This window comes from Plectropomus leopardus, chromosome 4 (assembly GCF_026936395.1).
Source record: "Plectropomus leopardus strain MGB_pleo_1.0 chromosome 4, ASM2693639v1, whole genome shotgun sequence".
NCBI lineage: Eukaryota > Metazoa > Chordata > Actinopteri > Perciformes > Serranidae > Plectropomus > Plectropomus leopardus.
Genome location: NC_142179.1, coordinates 36,010,768 through 36,030,846, shown reverse-complemented (window position 1 = coordinate 36,030,846; position 20,079 = coordinate 36,010,768). Strand labels below are relative to the sequence as shown.

The 20,079-nt window shown below is 40.2% G+C and overlaps 1 protein-coding gene across 4 annotated transcripts in view; it reads right to left on the bottom strand.

Annotated features, from left to right (window-relative positions):
* The window catches only part of tjp2b (tight junction protein 2b (zona occludens 2)), a 101,706-nt gene that overhangs the window by 44,672 nt on the left and 36,955 nt on the right, over nt 1-20,079 (bottom strand). For 2 of the 4 annotated variants that reach the window (XM_042487995.2, XM_088077202.1), the window contains exons 1-4: nt 16,457-17,150; nt 10,161-10,214; nt 5,823-5,947; nt 4,766-4,868 (exon numbers count right to left, since the gene is read on the bottom strand). In XM_042487995.2, coding sequence (XP_042343929.2) covers nt 4,766-4,868; nt 5,823-5,947; nt 10,161-10,214; nt 16,457-16,684 — 510 coding nt within the window. In that variant the 5' untranslated portion in view covers nt 16,685-17,150. Of the gene's footprint in view, nt 1-4,765; nt 4,869-5,822; nt 5,948-10,160; nt 10,215-16,456; nt 17,152-20,079 lie in introns of those variants that run through there. The other 2 variants (XM_088077201.1, XM_042487996.2) reach the window with 2 other exon arrangements.

The following is a 20,079-nucleotide window of genomic DNA, read 5'->3' as shown; positions in this document are numbered from 1 at the left end:
ATCTAGTATGTGCAAAGTATTAAAAGTGTACAGACGTATATAATCTGTTATTAATATGCAGTGACTGCCCTCTAAAGGTTGAAACCTGCTACTGCAAATGAATTTTGTTAATGGCTGATGCTGGTAGCAGCCAACTGAGCCCCATGTCTCTGCTCTGTTGCTGCCCTCTCACAAACTGACTACTTAGCTACATTTACGCTGCCTGTTCAAGGCGGGAATATCACACCATAATGCCGCCTCACCGTCTAGTGTATAACATGTGATCAAAGAGAGGGGGGACAGAGTGGTCTCGCTTCTGAGCCAGGAACAAAGGTAGTATTAGAGCTGAAGCAAGGTTGGTGTAAAACGTAAAGCTGGAAAGACGTGACCATGGGCAGCACGAGTGTGACATTTTGATGAGGTGTTTATTTCTGCGACCCAACACGAGGGCTTTAAAAACAACAGCTGTTATCATAGCAGTTAATTTCAAGAAGGCTGCTGTAAATGTCCGCAAACTGGGACAACACTGAGATTCAGGAGCTCCTTACCCTCTCAGCAGAGGCTGAGATAAGCTGTCATATAACAGAGATGGTAAACGATTGTGATAAGTAACAAGTTATGCCTTTTTTATGGTTGAGAAAGCACTGCTGACGTGTATATTATATGTCATATTGCATGTGTGCGTGGGATCGTGGAGGTGCTGTGGATCAAGAGGCGGCATGACTGAGTGACCGGGAATGTCTTAGCCGCTGTCTGAGCCCCGCCCATTTTTGAGACTTTTTTCACATTCCAGGGAGGAGACACTAAAGCGAAAAGTGTGTGTGTGTGTGTGTGTGGGGGTCAGTAACTCTTTAAACACATCTTTAACAGTGGTATATAAAACTGGGTTAAGCAACCAATTTTGCCATCATTTGGGAAAATTCCATAATAACATTTTATTATATTTCAATCCAAGTGGTCTGAGAGAGAACTACACTTCTGCATCCCCTATTGGTTCCATTGTCAGGCTTTAGAAAATCTGGCTCAGGAAGAGATCGCACACCAATCAGAGAAAGGGTATTCAAACTAGCTGTTCTACAAATGCAGATAATGCACATCCTTTCAGATGGTAAAAGCCTGATTCAATAGTTGAGAATCGTGCAGAGAGTTGCTGTTCCAGCCTTGATAACAATTGCATACACTGCAAAGTGATCCACAAAAAGGAACACAAACTTAAACATAAAGGTCTAAAAGACAGTCTGACTAAATAAAACGTGCATCTGCAAAGCATCTCAGAGATGGAGCAGGCCTTATGTTAACCAAAACTAAAGGTTCATGGCTTCAGCTTCAAGGTTGAGTCTATGAAGCGAACATTAGTGCATTTGAGTCTCAAATCACAGAGTACCCTCCACCTCACTCCCCGCCACTACAGTTCACCTCGCTTGTAGGAGAGTGGGCAGCAGCAACCAAAATCCAGCAAGCGCGAACCCAAGCTCCCCATCGCATTGAAAAACTTTCTGTTGCTGTCCTTGCACAATTAGACCAGCCTGCTGTCACCAAGACTCTGGGGGGAATTTGCGCTGGCAGAGTCTGAGCTGCTTGAACTGTCAACCGGAGGTCCGTCTCCGTGAGCTGCTGCCTGCTCTCCCTCCAGGGAAGCAGTCAGTAGCTGCGGGAGTGAGGCGAAGGGGCCGTGAGGTGGCTAGCAGCTAAGCCTTGTCTCACTTCTAGTCTGGTAATTAGAGAGAGAGACAGACAGCGGGACAAGGAAGGACTGAGCAAATGCGCTGCAGGCAACTGTACCATGAAATAAGATTAAATAAATCAATGTATGCAAAACACGAGTCACTGTAGAAACCACGTGCATGTGCCCCTGATCGTCTGGTGGGAGGGGCTCCTCCTGCTGGAGAAAGCTACAGGAGGAGGACGTTTGTTCAAAAATCTGCCTCTTTTTTTGCTTTTTCCAGATTTCTGCCTATCCCAACTTGAACATTACTAATAATAGGAAGAAGACGTAAAAGTGGATATTGCTACGATTGTGTCACATGAGACAAAGTTTTCCTGGAACTGAATGTTGGTAAAGGCATTTCAATTTAATGTAAATAAAGTCAATGGCAACCACAGAAACAAGCAACATTGTGTTGTATGCTGCTATGACAAACATGGTGCATGGTGTAAAGGTGACAAAGTAAGTGTACATCAGAGCGGGAGGAGCTCCCAACAAGCAGAGCTGCCGACACTACACAGCAAGAGTTCAGAGTCAGACTTTATCTAACTGACCTGTTTGTTCAGTAAGACCAAAAAAGAAGAGAAAGAACATACAAAAGAGAGCTGGCTTCAAACTTAATGGCTTCTCTGTCTGCAGCTCTTGGACAGGAGTGAGAGTAAAGATGCAGCTGCATGTCTCGAAAGAGGTGATTCAAGGCGGCAAATCAGATTCCCTCGACATGTCAGGCTTTTATATTTAGCTATGTGGCGCAGTGAGATTTGTTCTCTATACAGACAGGAGAGAAGGCCTGCTACTTTTAGGGCTGCAGCAGCGCCAGGCGCAGCCAAGCTGAAAACCTGAGACACACACACACACGCACACACACACAATGTGTTGCTGTAGATGTACAGTGTTACAACATAGCACATAGTGAGTGTCCCCTCTCTGCACTCTTTTCTTTCTCGCCATTGCTGCCTCGCCCTGCAATATCTGTAAAGTGCCCTTCTCCCTGACAAGTTTTTAAGTAATGTATTTCATATAATGTGAGAATATTGTTCAGCAGTAGTATTTTGTCTACATGTGCATCGCTGCAGTTGCATTGTGGGTTCTTTTTTTAATCTGACCATTATGAGGTTCCTAACTGAGTGAAATGACCCGGAAGTATCTGAGCAGCTGCCACGATCAGAGCTGTTCCAATTCCCCTAAAATAAAGGAAAGGAGTTTCAATGATTCCTTTATAATCTCCTTTAGCAAAGGATACACTGGAGCATCCTTTACCAAAAGAAGGAGAGAATCCGTCACAGTGTGAGCACCCATCTCGTGTAACAATGTTACATTTCACTTCTGTGACTAGGAGCTGATATTACTTTGTATTTTAATTCTAACCTCAGTAACGATGTAGTATTTTTCACTGGGTTGTCCTGGTTTAGCCTTTATAACGTACATAATAATAATCACAATCATAGTCATGATCATACTATTAATACTCAGAATTTATGGCACACTTTTTGAGATCCACATAACAAAGGGCTTTAAGAAAACAGATCAATAAAATAGTCACAAGCATTTTTTGCAATTATAAACCAACACAGTGAGGATGTGCTTTTTGTAGTCCATCATGTGAACATCATAGTTTGATCACAGCAGACCAATGTCAATAACATCTGCCGTCACTTCATTACAGAGCCGAGGACAAGTGCAGTCAGATTATCTTAACACTGCAATCGTCTTTCCCTAAGTCCTTATGAGTTCTCCTTTACATCTTTCCTTGACCTCCTGACGTTTTCTCTGGAGGTTAAGGAAAAGTAATTAGGAAAGGAATGTATTTGAACTTTTCGATCACAACCTGAGCCTGACTATGTTGTTGGACTGCAATGCTAAATCTGTTCATTTAGGAAAACAATGTATGTCTCAGGCAACAAACTACAGCATTTCCCCAAAAATTAGAATCAATGTGTGGATGTGCGGCAGTAAAACTTTATCGTCCCGAAGGGGCAATTCGAGCCTGTGTGTGTATGTAATTATCATTTTGTTTCCCTTCACTCTAAATTCAGACATCTTTGGGGTCCATGAACGCAGCGCAGGTGGAGTTCCTCATGAGTTCTTATTTTCCTCAGCATCAGTTTGAGATTTTTGAGTCACAGGGTGGATCATTTACTGTATCTGTTGATCTGACCGGATCAGATCAGACTGATTGATAATAGGAGCAGCTACTGCAAAATGATGTGAATGCAAACTTTTAAAACTAAGCATAATTATTGATTAAGTTTCACATTCACTAAGCCTGTCGTTCTGCTGCTCCGTCTGTACCCAGAGTATGCTCTGTACTATGACAGCGTGGTGCAGTCAATAATCGAACGGTTTAAATATTCTAATAGCGCTTCTAATTAATGGTCCAGCTCAAAAAAAGTTGTGATAGCAGATGTTTTACTCGTGGCAGGCTGCCACATATAAAAAAATGTTTAGGAACCCTGAAACATGCAGGCAAAATACAAGTGCATGTCATACTGTTCTTTCTTTCTCTTTGGCTCATATGAACACAGACACACACACACACACAGACACACACACACAGAGTCTGTTCCTGTCAATGTGCAGCACCACAGCACTACAAAAAACTGTACAGTAGGTCACAGCATCACAACACAGACCCCAGTCACACACACACATTCACAGTGTTGTTTGTTGCTCCATCTCTGTGTGGCATGTTAGTTGTCTTTGCAGAGCTGCAGTGATGACTCAGTGATCTGCCTCAGACCTTTCAGCTCCTCACTCACCACTGACTAACCATCGGTTTATGTCTCAGCAGAAGTTACTTTGTGCAACATTACTGTCTGAAAAAAGTGTTTACAGCTTTGCTGAATGTCCACGCTGGTTAAAAAAAAAAAAACGTCAGACATGATTGTTGAAATGTGAATATATCAGAACACTGGAATGCAGGATGGAGGTCTCACTACCGAATATCAAGTGCTGCATGTCTGAGGTGGTGGGTGTTTTCATCTCAGTTATTTTGATAACAGTGATGATTGTGAGCTGTCAAGTCACCATTTTTTACTCTGCAAAAGGACACTGTGTCATCTGTGTGTGCTTCATACTCACTATCTTAGCTACTTTTCCACATTTACGGAGGGACTGCACAGCAAAGGAATGAGGCACGTTGTCCATGGGGATGTTGTTGACCTGAATGACTCGATCATTCTCACTGGACAAAAAAAAGATACACAGAAATGATGTCCTTGTAAGAACAAAACAAATATCATAATGTTAAAATGTTTCATGAATAATAACGTGTTGTAATGTCCGTAAACTTGACTGCAGAAAGATAACATTTTTTCCCTATACTGATTTATGGTGAGGAATCATAAGGCAGTGATACTCAACTTGCTTTGCTCAGGGGCCACTTTTGCAAAAATGACAGGAGGCCAGGGGCCAGTCGCAGCAGCCCCATACACATTTCTAGGATTTTAGGATGTTTCTGGGATTTTAGGATTTTTCAGGGATTCTTAGAAGCTTTTAGGATTTTAGGATGTTTCTGGGATTTTTGGGCATTTCTAGGATTTTAGGATGTTTCTACAACTTTAGGCTTTTTATAGGATTTTAAAATTTTAGCATGTTTTGGGACATTTCCTAGGACATTTCTAGGACTGTAGGAAATTCTGAAGATTAAATGACATTTCTGAGATTCAATGACGTTTCTAGGATTTTAGGACATTCTAAGATTTTAGGACATTTCTAGGATTTTAGTACTTTGGGGTCTTAGCTAGGACCTTTGTCCGGGATGGGGGGAATCCTCCACTGGCACCGTTTTTTGATAACAAGCTTTATTTTGATGCTGTTTTACGTACTCCGGCACCTTCTGTGAACTAAAAGTACAAAAACAATTCTCAGTGTGAACCCCTATCGGGAGCCAGATTTGGCCCACAGGCAAAAGTTGAGTGTCACTGTTATTAGGGATAATGAGCCAAGTATTGTACTTTAGGCCTTTTGTACTATTATTTTACAGCATACCATGAAACACTTAGCTCATGCAGCACAAACTGTGTTTAGCATGATATTTTGCAGAGCTCCAACTCTGAGCATTTAAGCAGAACATAGAGAGCAACTCATTCAACTGAAGCATTTAACAGTGAGGAGGATTTGAGTTTGACAGACTCACAAGAGTAAACCATCTGCTGGTCCTCCTTGCAGCACGTCTGACACGATGATTGACGTCTCACCGTTGTCCACGTTGGGGTTGTCACGCCCACCTGACACAGCGATGCCGAAACCCATCTTTGAGTCCTGCAGAAAAAAAGAAATCAATCAGTAAATACAGTCAGACACACTGTGACTCACAGCCACACTGAGACAAACAGAACTGCTGTCATTCACTTTGCAGCAGACACTCACAGAGAAGCTGACTGTTTGGTTTTTGCAAAATATACTGATGTTAACCCTGTCTCACTGACCTGACCACAATGACCTGTATGAACCACTACATGTTTTTTTTTGGTGCATTTTGGGGGAAGCATAATTACTGCTTTGATTATGCTCTGCCCATGTTTTCTTTTCATTTCCTAAAAAAACATCCTTGTACCTCCTTGTACTCCACATATGTCATAGAGAGGACTTTGATGACGTAGAGGACTTTGCATCCTGTGTCTCACAGCTGCTAGATCACACAGTAAACATGTCACGTGGCATTGACGTCAGCATTGACGTTTATTCACTATCAAACCAAAATCACTACTTCTGCCTCACTTAAACCAAGTGCATTTGCCAACCAGTCAAGTTACAGTTTGTATCCATGTCTGTCCACTCTCATATGTAACCATGACAGTAGACAATGATATAAATATGGATGCAGCTGCAAAGAAACCACAAATTCTTAAACATGGATGCTTCACACACATTTTAAAAAAATAAGGAAAGGTCTAATATTAAAATGGCACCCTGGAAAGAAGAACACACTCTTCTTCTAAAGAGAGAGTGTCGTAAAGCTTAACGCAGGTGGCATAGAAGTAGATTAAACATCCATTTTGACATTATGAAGGACTGTATTTATTCTTACAACATGGCCATTCGGGAGGCCACACATTCTTACTATTCGAAAATAATAAATGACAAAAACAATCCCAGAACTCTCTTCACTGTCATAGAGAGACCACTTAATCCTCCAGCCACCCCAGATCTACTCTTTCAAGCATCATCATCCAAGTGTGAGGACTTTGCCTAATTCTTTGGAAAAATAAAAAATATTTTTAAAAAAACCCAAAACTTTAGAGCAAACATAATGCACACTGGGATGCCAAAAACTATAGACCATACATGCCACAAAAGAGTTGAAATGGAAAAATTCAACATGTTAAATGAGGCAGAACTGAAGAAAATTGTTACTCAGCTAAAATCAACCACATGCTTATTACATCTACTGCATCTACTACATTTTCAAGGACGTAATAGACTGCCTCTCCACCAGCACACTGGAAATACTGAACCTATCACTTCAAACAGGCACCTTTCCTGACCCTTTCAAAACAGCTACTGTCAGACCATTACTGAAGAAACATAACCCGGACCCCACTAACTTAGGAAATTTTGGACCAATTTCAAATCTGGCTTTTCGGTGCTGTGCTTGACTGGTTTAAATCCTACTTATCAGGCAGACAGTCCTTTGTTTGCATTGGGGAATATGCCTCTAAAAAGTATGATACAATGTATGGTTTACCACAGGGTTCTATAATCGCTCCTTTACTGTTCTCATTGTACATGTTACTACTTGGTGAATTAATCAGACAACATAAAGTTAATTTCCATAGTTATGCAGATGATACCCAGTTATATGTTTCTGTGAAGCCAGATGACTCTCACTGCCTGGAAGTTAAATGAAGACAAAACAGACATTCTTTAAAATGGATCTATTACCATTATTTTTTTTGCATGTTTTATCCTAAAACCTGTATATTTCATTGCTGCTTCTTTTTATGCCTCCATGTGCCTCTTTTATCTCTGTGAAGCACTTTGAGCTACATTCCATTTATGAAAGGTGCTATTTAGATAAAAATGATTATTATTATTATTTTTCGAACCTGACAGCACACAAGACCTTTCCAATCAGAACAGTTTCAAGGTGGACACAAAGGTTAGTGTCACCAATGCAGTATCTTACCAAATATGTCAGTTACTTTTAAATAATAGACAGAAAACATTGTGATTACAATGAAGTTGACTTTTTGGATATAAAATGTCATCATCTTGATCTATAAGACATTTGTGTAGTTATACTTAAAGATCATTTCTAAGATGTGAATGCATGCATGCATGAATACTATGTTTCCCACAGAATGAAAATCTATGTGGGGTGGGATGATGTCAGCAAACTTGCAATTTTAAAAAAAAAATTTGTGTGGGATTTTTTTTTAATTTTTTTGCTTTTGCTTCAATTGTATGGAACAGACTAAGCGTGAAAGCGGGAGAGAGGGGGGATGACATACAGCAAAGGGCCACAGACAGGGATCGAACCTGCAGCCACTGCAGCGAGGACACAGCCTCTGTACATGGGGCACTCACTGGTATGTCCCTTTTGTTATCATTCTCTGCCCCTTTTTAAATTCGGACGTTTTTGTGGGTCCGTGAACACAGTGCCTGTAAAACTTGAGTTATTGTTATCCCTCAGCATCAGTTTGAGTCGCGGCGTGGATGGTGTTCTGCTGCTGCGTCTGTGACAAAAGTACATGCCAAACAAGAGTGTGGTGCAATCATTAATGGCACGGTATATACTGTTTATTTCAATAGTGCTAGGAAAATCCTTATGTGCACATATGTTCATTGTGGCAGCCTGCCACAAATACATGAATGTGTGGGAAACCCTGAAGCAGTGCTGCTCATTTTGTGCTTTTCTATTACAATCAAGTGACTCCAGATATCAGAGGTCAGCTGGGATCACGGCAGACCTATTTTTATGCAACTATTTATTTATTTGAACCATAGAAATCCGGCCAAGAAGAGATAATGATGATTTTTTTTCCATTGCTGAAAGACACACTTTAATGTCTGTAAATGAAGAGTAAACATTTGAATGTGTCATTGAGGTGTCAATAGATTTATTGATTCAGATGGCTATTTCGATATCTGCAAGACCTTCCTTTTTAGTGTGGCCTTTAATTCAACTTTACTTATTTATTTATCAACTACTTATTTATACATTTTAGTCTCTTTTACTGTTCACTACATGGTATATCATTTGGGGAGGGGGGGTGAAGCACATTGTGTAAAGTGCTTTACAAATAAAGCTGATTGATCAATAAATTGATCGATCAGAATATTAATACCAGGTCTCAATGCCATAGCCCTACCCCTGATTCTGGCTATTCAGAGATTACAGACTAACAGAAAGTAGTTTAGAGGGGAAGTATCAATGTATAAAGTGATTTCATGATACTGTCATCTGGCTTTAATGTCTCATATGCATCTATACTTAAAGATTATTTTGTTATATCATCCAATTTAATCCAAGATTCTTTATACAGCACGTCAGACATAAAGGCAAATATCATAATGTCAAACATCTTTGAGTAACCTCGGGAAAAGCAGTGGCAAACAGAAACATTTAAAGCCTAAATTTAAACAACAAATTGTTTGGGGCAGATCCAAAGTGTTCAGGAAGTATGTTCCAGATCTTAAGTGCATAACAACTGAGAGCTACTTGTGCATGTTTGGTTCTGGCCCCGGGGACGGTGAGCAAGCCTCGTCCCAGATGATCTAAGAGCTCTGGATGTCTTCCAAACAGAGCAGCATATCAGTTTTTATGTATTTTGGCCCCAAACCATTCAGTGCTTTGTAGGTTAATAATAATATTTTGAAATCAATTCTCTGATTCATTGTAAGTCATTGCAGCAATCTAAGAGCTGAAGTGATGTGTTCCACAGTCCTGGTTTTTGTGGAGACTCTGGGCAGAATACGCTGCAGTTTTCTGGCAAAATTGTTGACATTGTTCTGAGAATAACTAAAGTAAACATAGGTATGAACATAGGTATGTGTCAGGGCCAGATTTGTCCTGAGGGTTGTAAGATGAGCATCACTGCTGTAAAGTGTGTTAGATCAACTGTCTGATAAGACAGTTAAATAAATAAATAAAGCTAATAAAAGGCGATGTGAGAGCTAACCATTCTAGTAAATCTGAATTTTAACAAGCAGATCCTTGCTTTATTAGAGTCGCTTTTTGTGTCTCCTTCCTGCTCTCTACCTGAAGACTTAAAACTCACACACAGCAGACTGACAGTCGTAGGCTACTGATAAATGACCGAAGCACTTGCAATTTTGCCTATAAAAATGATGGATGATGATTTTAATGCTAAATGATGAACAAGATCAGAATTTGTGTTTTATCAGGAGTAGGCTGTCAGAGGTCAGGGACTGATAAATGCATCATTTGGTCTCCCGATGTTTCAGGCTGATGAATAGATGGATGATGAATGCTTCCTGTTTTAAAAGCACAGTTAATGAATGAACTCACCCGCTGCAGAGTGACTGTGTACTGCTCCCACACCATCTCCTCCATCCCTGAGCTCTGCAGAAAAACACAGACACCACACCGTTAGCAAACAGGCATTTCAACACCTGACACAGAATTCATTTATTGTATAATAACTGTGAAGAAAGTGAATAACAAGTTCTAAAACATTGTAAGACATTGCGAAGAGTTATCGATAAATCTATTCACTTTTTACAGTGCTACTCCATAAAAATTGCAGAAATACACTTTGGACAAATGTGTGTGCAGCAGGAGCCTATCGATCACTGGGGGCCGAGCACACACACAAGTGGAGAAGAGACTAATCCAGATTAACACACTCACACACAAACACGCACAGATCAGAGGAAAAGGGCGTGTGTGGGTGTGGGAAGTGACCTCTGTGAAAGAACAGTCAGTATCATGTCAATAACAGCAGGCTGCATGTTGCCCTGCCCGGCTGGTGGATAATTGTAATTGGACAACTGTTCCAGCAGACATCTGCCCTCATCCCTTTCCAACTCACTGCTCTCTCTCTTTCTCTCTGTCTCTCTGCTCAACTTCGGCTGCTTCTAACAATTAGAGACAATGTTAGAGAACAGATGGGAAAACTGAAGGAGGAAGAGGCTGTAATGAATTTTTTGAGCTCACTGCTGCAGAGACGTAGAGTTTAATTACCCATGTGTGTGTCTTTGGGGGGGTGTAGCCAGTGAGACATCCTGACCTTGCCGCTGCATTGTATACTACATTCTACACATATTGGTAATCCTTTTGAGGACATAAATCAGTCTGCAAGTTTAATGATCACTAGCCTAGTCTATTAGTAGTATATATATGTGAGTGTGCTTTTATTTCTAATAATTTCATCTTGAAGAAGATCTGACTAGGAGCAAAATACTGTCCAATTAAAAGAAATGTCTGGTCTGATCTGGAGTCAGTTTGCAGGCACTACTTGACACTGTTTTCCAAAATACAGTGTGCAGAAAATTATGCTTGTCTATATTATCAGATAAGAAATGTTCGCATGCAAAAAGCAAGCGGTCAGAAAAACAGGACAAAAGTGCAGTCATTTTTGCCATTTAAAGAATAATTTTATATATCACCATTACCAGCTGACATCACTGTTAATAGCTGACATCACTGTTTCCAGCTGACAATACTGAAGATGATGAAGAGAAAATGTCTCTAACAAACTCAGTGCTAGCCATGTTGGAATTAAATTTTTCGAACACTACTTTCAAAGACTATTAAAGTCTGTGCTTTGTGTGTACTAAGGTAGGTTAATCACTGTAGGGCTTCTCAGGAAAAGTCTCCCAAACCCCAAAACACTTTCCCTTTGTGTCACTGCTCTGATTCAAGGCAGAATGGACAGGCAACACTCACACAATAACCATAGAAAAATATTGTATGCTAGTTACAAGAGCATGACGGACATGGTCACCTACTTTAGAGAGTACACCTGACACACACATATCAAACTTCATTATGTATGCAGTGTTTGTTCCTGAAGTGTTCCTCCTGGGGAAATGATTCAGTGTGTTCTCCACTAAAGAGACTAAAAAGTACAACTGCCCAGTTCATATGAGGACTGCAACTAATGCTTTTCTTGTGTTATTTTGTATGAATAACAGTCCAAAACACAACTCCAAAAATATTCACTTAACACTGACGTAAAACAGAGAAAAAAAGAGCATCCTTATAATGGATGTAATTGGAGAAGATGTGACATATAAAACCTTAAAAGTAGCAGAGGACTTTTATTTTGACAAACCACTAAAAGGCGACTCATCGATGCAAAAATGCCTGCAGTAAAGTATGTAACCTCAAAAAGTAATGGTTGCAATCTACCATAAAACAAAAAGAAGTTAAGTGAACTGTGAACGGTTGAAACAGGAAGTACTATGACATCTCCACCATAAACTGATACAGGAAAGTCAGGCCCTTTCTCATTCCAAAGTCATCAGATACTGACACTTTTGCAATGATTTCAGCATAAGATCCCAAAGCCAAAAGCCACCCTTCGTGTCCCATGATTCACCGCTGGACGTTGTGAGCAAAAAACAAGGCGGGACAGAGCCATTTGCGGTGTAATTATATGCTGCCAGACAGCAAGCCGGCGCCTCATGTGACTGCATCACTTTTCTGCAGTAACTGTATGATGCCATCAGCAGCTACATGCAAAAGCAACCGGATTGAATTTTTATAGTAGCTGCTGATTTTAATCAACCCTGCCTTCAACTTTAAAGATATAATACAATAAATTTTAGTTTGATCTTCAAAACTTTGTACTAATAACTCTACCTTCCTCTTCTTCTTTTCTGGACGGCGTCAGGATGAAACACTGCCAGTAATGACGTAATATAAGGACCATGAGGGCCCCTATAGGGCGGGTGGAATGGGCTGTGGCTGAGACTAACATTTCTCAGACTTTCATGCAGGAGTGTGGTGTTCACTTCCTGTCTGAATGTGATGTTTTTTTTTCTAAAAGTGACTTTGTTGCCTAATCCTGACCATTGGTGTGAGCATGTGTGTTTGCTGACGTCCTGGGGCTGATTGCCATGTGTTGTCTTGCCTAAACATTAGCACGTGCACCTTAATCCCACCATGTGCTTATGTTGACATCACAGTAGCATCATCCCAGAACATTAAACAGCAGACTCAGGTGGCTACATATAGCATAACATGTAGACGTGGCAGTCCACGGCAAAGTTGCAATATGTGACGACTATGGATAGGAACGTGTTGAAAAAGTCACAAATCAGAACGAATGTTCACACCATTATTACAAGTTCTCATTCAAAAATGTTCATCTCTCAGAAAAAAAAAAACATTCAAATCCATCCTCAATTAGAATTCATGAGTTACTTCTGTAAGGTTGCACACAATGATATTCATGTGAGTTTGAGTCAGAATCCCGTAAAGCTGAACAGTACCACTATAAACTGACATATAAAAGGTCCTTCTCTCACCATGTTGGCAATTTTGCCGAGATATGTGGCATCATGTTGTGACTAACAGCTGGGGGTCCCTCACTCTGATTAAACTCTTCTGCACCACAAACCATCAGAGCTGACCAGTGCTTCAGCATCAGCTGACGGTGACGGACATGTGGGGCTAAGGAGTAACACCCTGTAGCATCTGCACCTGAGCAGGTGTGGACGTACAGACACATGCAGACAGCTTCCCAACATTAATACATCACCTGCCCCATTTTGTCTCATTACTGTAGACATGCTCCAACTGACAGTCAAACCACGGCCCCAGGCTGTGGACGTACCCCGACTCTCTACCAGCTGCTGCTTCCTCCAACTAACACACTTAGTGCCCGGTGTGGCCGGCCTCAGCTTTCCATTTCTTTTATTTCTTGCTTTACAGTTTTGTTTTAGTTTTTTAGTGCACTGACACTCATACACTCATTCATCCATTAAAACGGAAGGCGTAAATACATTGCATTCCTTTAATCAAAATGGTGTAAACATACACATCATGCAATCAGGCTACAACTCAGTTTAAAAATGTAAGAGCTGCAAGTTACTGTCTGAATTCTCCACTTCTGTCATCACAGTTTTCCTGCTTTAAAGAATAATTGTTGCAGGGTTTGAGGTGAAACAACACAGAAATGATGGTCTGTAGTGGGACTTGTCATATCCACCCCTTAACTTCAGTAGAAAATGAATGCTGTCACTGACGTAATGACCTTTCCTTCTTTTATAGTTCCCTTGGTCAGAAACAGGAAATGAACAGCTGTGTCCTGTGTTCAAGTGGGATGTTTTTGTGACCCATCCCTAAACCCTGATCTCGCTGTAATGGCCGGCTATACTAACGTTGCTCGACCTCCTTTGCTCCCATCATAATTACTAAAGGCACTAGGGGGCTTTGGCGCTTGAATGCAAACAACTGATGCTTTCTTTTTTTCAAGGGAGGATGTGGGTACAACATTCCACATACACCACAACACCCAACAAAGATGTATTCCACATGGAGTCAATTTCACAATTATGAGTTTAGTACTATAGTAAAGCTATTTTTCAATCAATCTCAACTTTTCATCTATTTATCTTCTTGTTAGATTGGGCTACATGAGAAACAACATATATATAAAACATTGCATTTATAAATCCAGCTCTTTCTGTCTTTAAAACACACAAACACACACACACACACACACACACACACACACACACACATTATTACATCACAGTGGCATCCAGACAAACTGTAAGTAACACTGGCAGCCAGCAACTAGTGATCAACTTTAGCAACACATCAATAGTCCATTAACCGTTCACTCACATCTTTCTAACTTTGCAAAAAAAACATGCCAGTTTTACAATATTAAATAACTGTTATATAAAATGCCAGTTGTTTGATTGTACATACAGATTTTCATGACAATGTTTTTTTGGAAGATATTAATTTTATTTATATTAATATATTTAATGATAATATTAATTAGATAAGATAAGATATTATTAGATTTCATTTTAGAGGCTGATTTAAAAAATATTATACTAGAACGATTAAGCCAAAGCTACATCTGTCCGACTATTCAAATTTTATTTTCAATTATGATTTTAGCCATTTCACAGTGATGCTCTCATTTTGTCTTGTTAGAAGTCCTGTGTACCCCTTTCCCTTATAGCAATGCCATTTCATCCCTCTCTAATAGTCCAAACTCCCTCTCAGCCTGGCTGTGACGTGACTGCTTCATGTTAAGCCTGCTTCTCAGGTGAATTTCATTCAATGTTTGAAGAAATCCACCATCATAAAGAAAAGTTTTATATAAAAAAATTAAACCAAATGAATGCATGATTGTTCTGTAGTAAGAGAGTAATCATGCATCAATAATGGTGAGTATCATTTTTGCCATAATCAAGCAGCCCTACAAAAGAAATGACTTGAAAAGAAATACGTCATTTTAAAAATGACAATAACTTCACAATAATGTCATCAACAGCATTACTTTGAAAAACAGCAGTTTTACTAATTATGAAATTGTATCTTCTCTCTAAATATCCTACAAGCTCAGGATATTTTCTGGACAGTTTTAGTCCAAATCAAATAAAACTTCAACATCCACATGAAGAAGTTCAGCAGTTGGAGGTGTAAGAAAATACGAAGACACACTACACAATCTAAAAAAAAAAGACAATCCACAAAGGGAATATTACTAAAAAAGCTGTGCGCACACACACAAAAACAAAGGGCAAAATGATCAGGTCTAAACTAATTTAAGAAAATCATTTTTGGCTGTAGTTATCTGGCCATAAATGCTATGCAATTATATTTTATTGCCAATTGCAATTCCTAGACATTTCCGTTTCGATGTCTTTCAACTGATTCACCATGACTTGAATTACTTACAATTTTAGACAAAGCATTTATAGCTCAAAGAAAGTATGTTTGAACAAGCATAAAAACCTTCAAAATGTCATCTACAAAATAGATGTCTGGTAAACCTTTTTTAAAATGTCCATAACTTTGCAATATTGTTTAAAAATATCAATATAATGTTGCATTGTGAAAGGAATTCATTACATGGTTGATCTATCTCCGAGACTGTTCAAAGATCTTATTTCCAGTTGCATATTTCAGCCATAAATCTGTCTACAATGTCGAATGACTTTCTGTCTTTTACATTTAACCCTTTGAAACCTGGAGCAACATGGCTTTTCCTGTGCTGCTTTCAGACACCTTTCACAAGTATTTAAACCTAGCACCTGACAAAACTGGTGCAATATCTTTCAAAAACATGCAGGAAAAGGCAAGGAGCAACTTGGTGAGAAATGTTCCACAAAATGCAAGAAATTTGTAGATTCAGAAAAAAAAAAGAAAGCTAGGGGAAAATGTCAAGGGAAAAGACAAACGCTAGGTCAATATTATATCTGTGATTATCACAATTACACATTAAATTATGTTACAGAATTACTGTAATCTTTTAGCACTTTTTCAAAGTCTTGTTTGTTTTACATTTTTCTTTTTCTTTTTTTAAAAAGAAATTTAAAGCTACTTTACTTGTACTTATACCAATTTCTTGCTCATATTTGTGTCATTTCTGGGTTTTTTGTTGGTGCTCATTGTCTTCTTGCAGTGTTTTTGAAAGAAATCAAGTCAATTTGCTCAGGTATCAAAGGGTTAATAAACTGAAACAAAAACATACAATTGAATTCAATGTAAGACTCTTTGAAAGAGGATGAGAATGAAAAGCGATTAGGACGCAACACAGCACATCAGCACACTCTGCTCTCCACCATCCATCATTCATCCATCATCCATCCATCCATCCATGCATGTCCCACCAATCGGAGCAGACAGGAGTTCCCAGCAGGTGCGTAGAGGACCACCAGGCTGCCTTTCAGCTGTTCAGTGTCCAGCCCCCTCAGCTGGATCCTGGTCCCCCCACTGTTGCCGCCGCCTCCCCCTTCCCTGCAGCCATCTGAGGCCGCAATCTTGCCCGTCTCGGCCAGTTTGCGATGCCAGCTGGGGTAGCCGGCGCAGCAGCCGGTTGGCAGCCACTCCAGACTCATGGCTGAGCAGAGGAGCCTCCTCAGTGCTCCTGTGAGCGGAGCGGCTGTGGTTCCCCTGCTCTGTCAACCCCACAGCCCTGACTAGCACATTCCTGCTTCAGCATGGTCTGGCTCAGTTTGGGGAGTTTAGACGGCATCACAACCAAAGTCAGCTTCCCACAGGAGCAAGCGCTTAACCTTCCTGTCTGTGTGTCCTACCTCCAATCTGGATAAGCCTGTGCAGCGGCGGATTAGCCTAGCCCTGGGAGGGAGGAGAGACTAAAAATAACAGCAGACTCACAGCGCCTCCTCCACCTCCTCCTGCTCCCGTCCTGCGGAGAGTCCTGAGCGCTCGCACCGCGCTCCTCCACTTCCTGCGCAGGCCGGATGACATGGCCAGGTAGGGAGCAGGATCCACAGGTTCAAAGGGAGAGACAGGCACGAGAACCGCCCCGGCAGAGCACTCTGCCTGTCCTCCCTCCTCACTCTGTCTGTCACTCTGCTCACTATCCTGCTGCTTTTCCTCCGTCTCTCTCACTCTCCGACTCTCTCACTCACTTACTCAAACACACACACACACTCACGTTTGTTATACAGTACTTGTGAGGACTTTCGACCAACTACATTTACTCAATAAAGAGCCACAGTCAACATTTAGGAACCATTTTTTCTTAATGCGTGCTGTCATTGGAGCTTATCCAAGGTTGTTTTTATATTTTTACTCTTTAATTCAGTTTAAACAACCAATGTGAAAAAAATAGATATTTTGATTCATGAAGCATGCACATCTATCAGAAATGTTCTTAAATCAGACATGCATTCAAGTCAGCAATTCTGTATAAGGGCATTAAACCCAGACTGTGTAAAATAATGGAAGTATCCATCATGACATGACCTATTGATTTGTGGACTCCCATTTTAAAAACTCAAGTTTTGCCATCGCCATCATGTTTTTTTTGAGCCAGAATTGACCCTATTTGAGAGAGTGGCGATAAGCCTAATGCTGGTTCCTAGCTTGGTTATCATGGTACATTTACAGCTATAATTCACGGTGCTAACTTTCTCCGAAAACCATTAAAGCTAAATGTAATTTCAGGAAAACCTAAACATTTGACTTCTTATAAAGGATATTTGAGGGGGGAACTAACCCTAACACTAGCTGCTAGCTTAGTTAGCTTAGTGGATTTACAGCTAACTGTGATAATAGGCAACTTAAGCTTATGCTATTTTTTCCTGTTGAAAAACAGGTTTAAAAACTATTAAAACAAAATACTACAAAAACAGAACATTCGACTCCTTAAGACTTTTTTAGCTGACCAAAATGTTCCAATTAACTTTCATGACCTGAAAACACACCAACACAGCGGAACAGCTACACCTATACTCTGTAAATCTAACATTACCTAACTAAAGTTATTCCAGTGGTAACAAATTGTCGACGGACGGCGCGGCACCTGTCACTAGAAAGCGACCATGCACTCCATTATGCATTATCCTTTTAGTCCTAATAAAATGTCAAAATTTGGGTTATATAAAAATGTGCTCCCCATAAAGTTGTCATGAAGGGGGAGATTAGATATAGAGACGAAAATCACTTTTGATACCACACTGTAAACATGTTTATTTCTGCTGTAAAGTAGTGCATTTTAACATGGGGCTCTATGAGGACTGTTTGCAGTTGGAGCCAGCCTCAAATGGCCATTAGAGGAACTGCAGTCTTTCGCAGTTCTGCATTGACTTGAATAAACCTTAACAAATATCAGCTACTGGATCAAGAAGTAGTTGTACTGATGGATAACATTCAGTATGGTGCTAGGCCTGGGCTGCTACTATTTTTCGGTCAATTATCATCACTCACTTCATTTTTTGGCCACTTGGGGGCAGAAACAAGCAGTGAATACAACACTGATATATGATCACCTTTTATCGTAGGTCCATAGGGCAAACTTGTTATCTAGTTGCTAATTTACACATCCACCAGTTACAGAGCCAAATTCATTAAGAGTGATGTTTGTGTCCAGTATTCACTCTCTTTTAGCTTTTATTGTACAGTGGGTTTAAAAGCATTTTCGATGAGAGTAAATAACAACAGCATAGCTGCAGTTTGACAGATTATTGAAGCAAAGGTCACTATAAAGCTTCATAAAAGACCCCTTTCACATTGTCATTTGACACATTCTCATAAAATTATCTTTTAAAGCTGCTTTAAAGAATTGTGACCAAGATGTGTGTTGAGCAGGACAGTAACGTGTAAAAGAGAAAACTTGTCAGAGCTCTCTGGCTGACCAACTGTAATAGAGACATTGTTTCAAGATAACAACAAATACATCTGACTTTTTTCTGTATTGACATTTTGTGTCATCCACCAAACATGTGCCTGGACACATGGTCCACAGTAATAAATAAAACATATAGTGTGTAGTACCCAATGGCCTACATTTAAAGTAGCAGTTTAGTGGCATGGTTCTGTAAGAGCTGTTCATGGGAGGTGGCAAGTGTCTTCAATGCTGCAGTGGGTGTCATAAAAGCGGGACTGTAGGAAAATAGCTTAAAGATTGAAAAATGTGGAAGTGACATAAGAACTGGATATTGGATATCATGATGGAGCGGCATGATGTTTACTCTGTGTAAGATAATTAGCCTGCTAAATACAGATTAGCTGTGATCAACAGCAGCAGCGTTGGTGGGTAGCACGAGGGAAATCACTGGATGAATCATTGTAGTACATGAGCCACCAGCTCTGTGGACTCATTCTGAGGCTTCAAAGCTGAGACATATAAAACACACACACACACACACACACACACACACACACACTAATGACTGCATCCATTTCCTTCTGTTTTACAGTTGGTTCTCTCCACACTTATGCAACCCTGATACAACAGGGCTCTACATTTATTAACAATACAGACATCAGTAACTTGGCCTGGAAACCATCCATGCATGCGCACTCTTTAAATGTTCATCTCTCACAGTATTAACCATGTGTTACTGTCACTAGGCAGGTTTCCATCACAGATTTGTACAAAACCTAAGCAATATTTTCAAAATGTGAATAAAACACGACTGCGAGATGACTGCGTTTGAGTGATGAGTCGTGATAACATCCCAGTAATCATGGTGATGGATGGTCAAAACATTAGCAGCTTTATTTCTATTGCAGCCACTGCACTAGCCGTCATATTTCCAATCCAAGGTGATGTAGGTATGTTATGGAGCCATAGTGGAAAGGCAAGCCTCTTATATGTAGGAGCGAGGAATTGTGGATTCAAAACTTCTGCATGATCTGCTCAACTGTTAAAGAGCTATGTGATGCAATAACACCTCTTGTAGCTCCTGCTGCATCATGAGGGAGCCAGTTGCTACTGACAAGCACATAGCCATAGCATCATGTGACCTAGAAAAGACTAAAA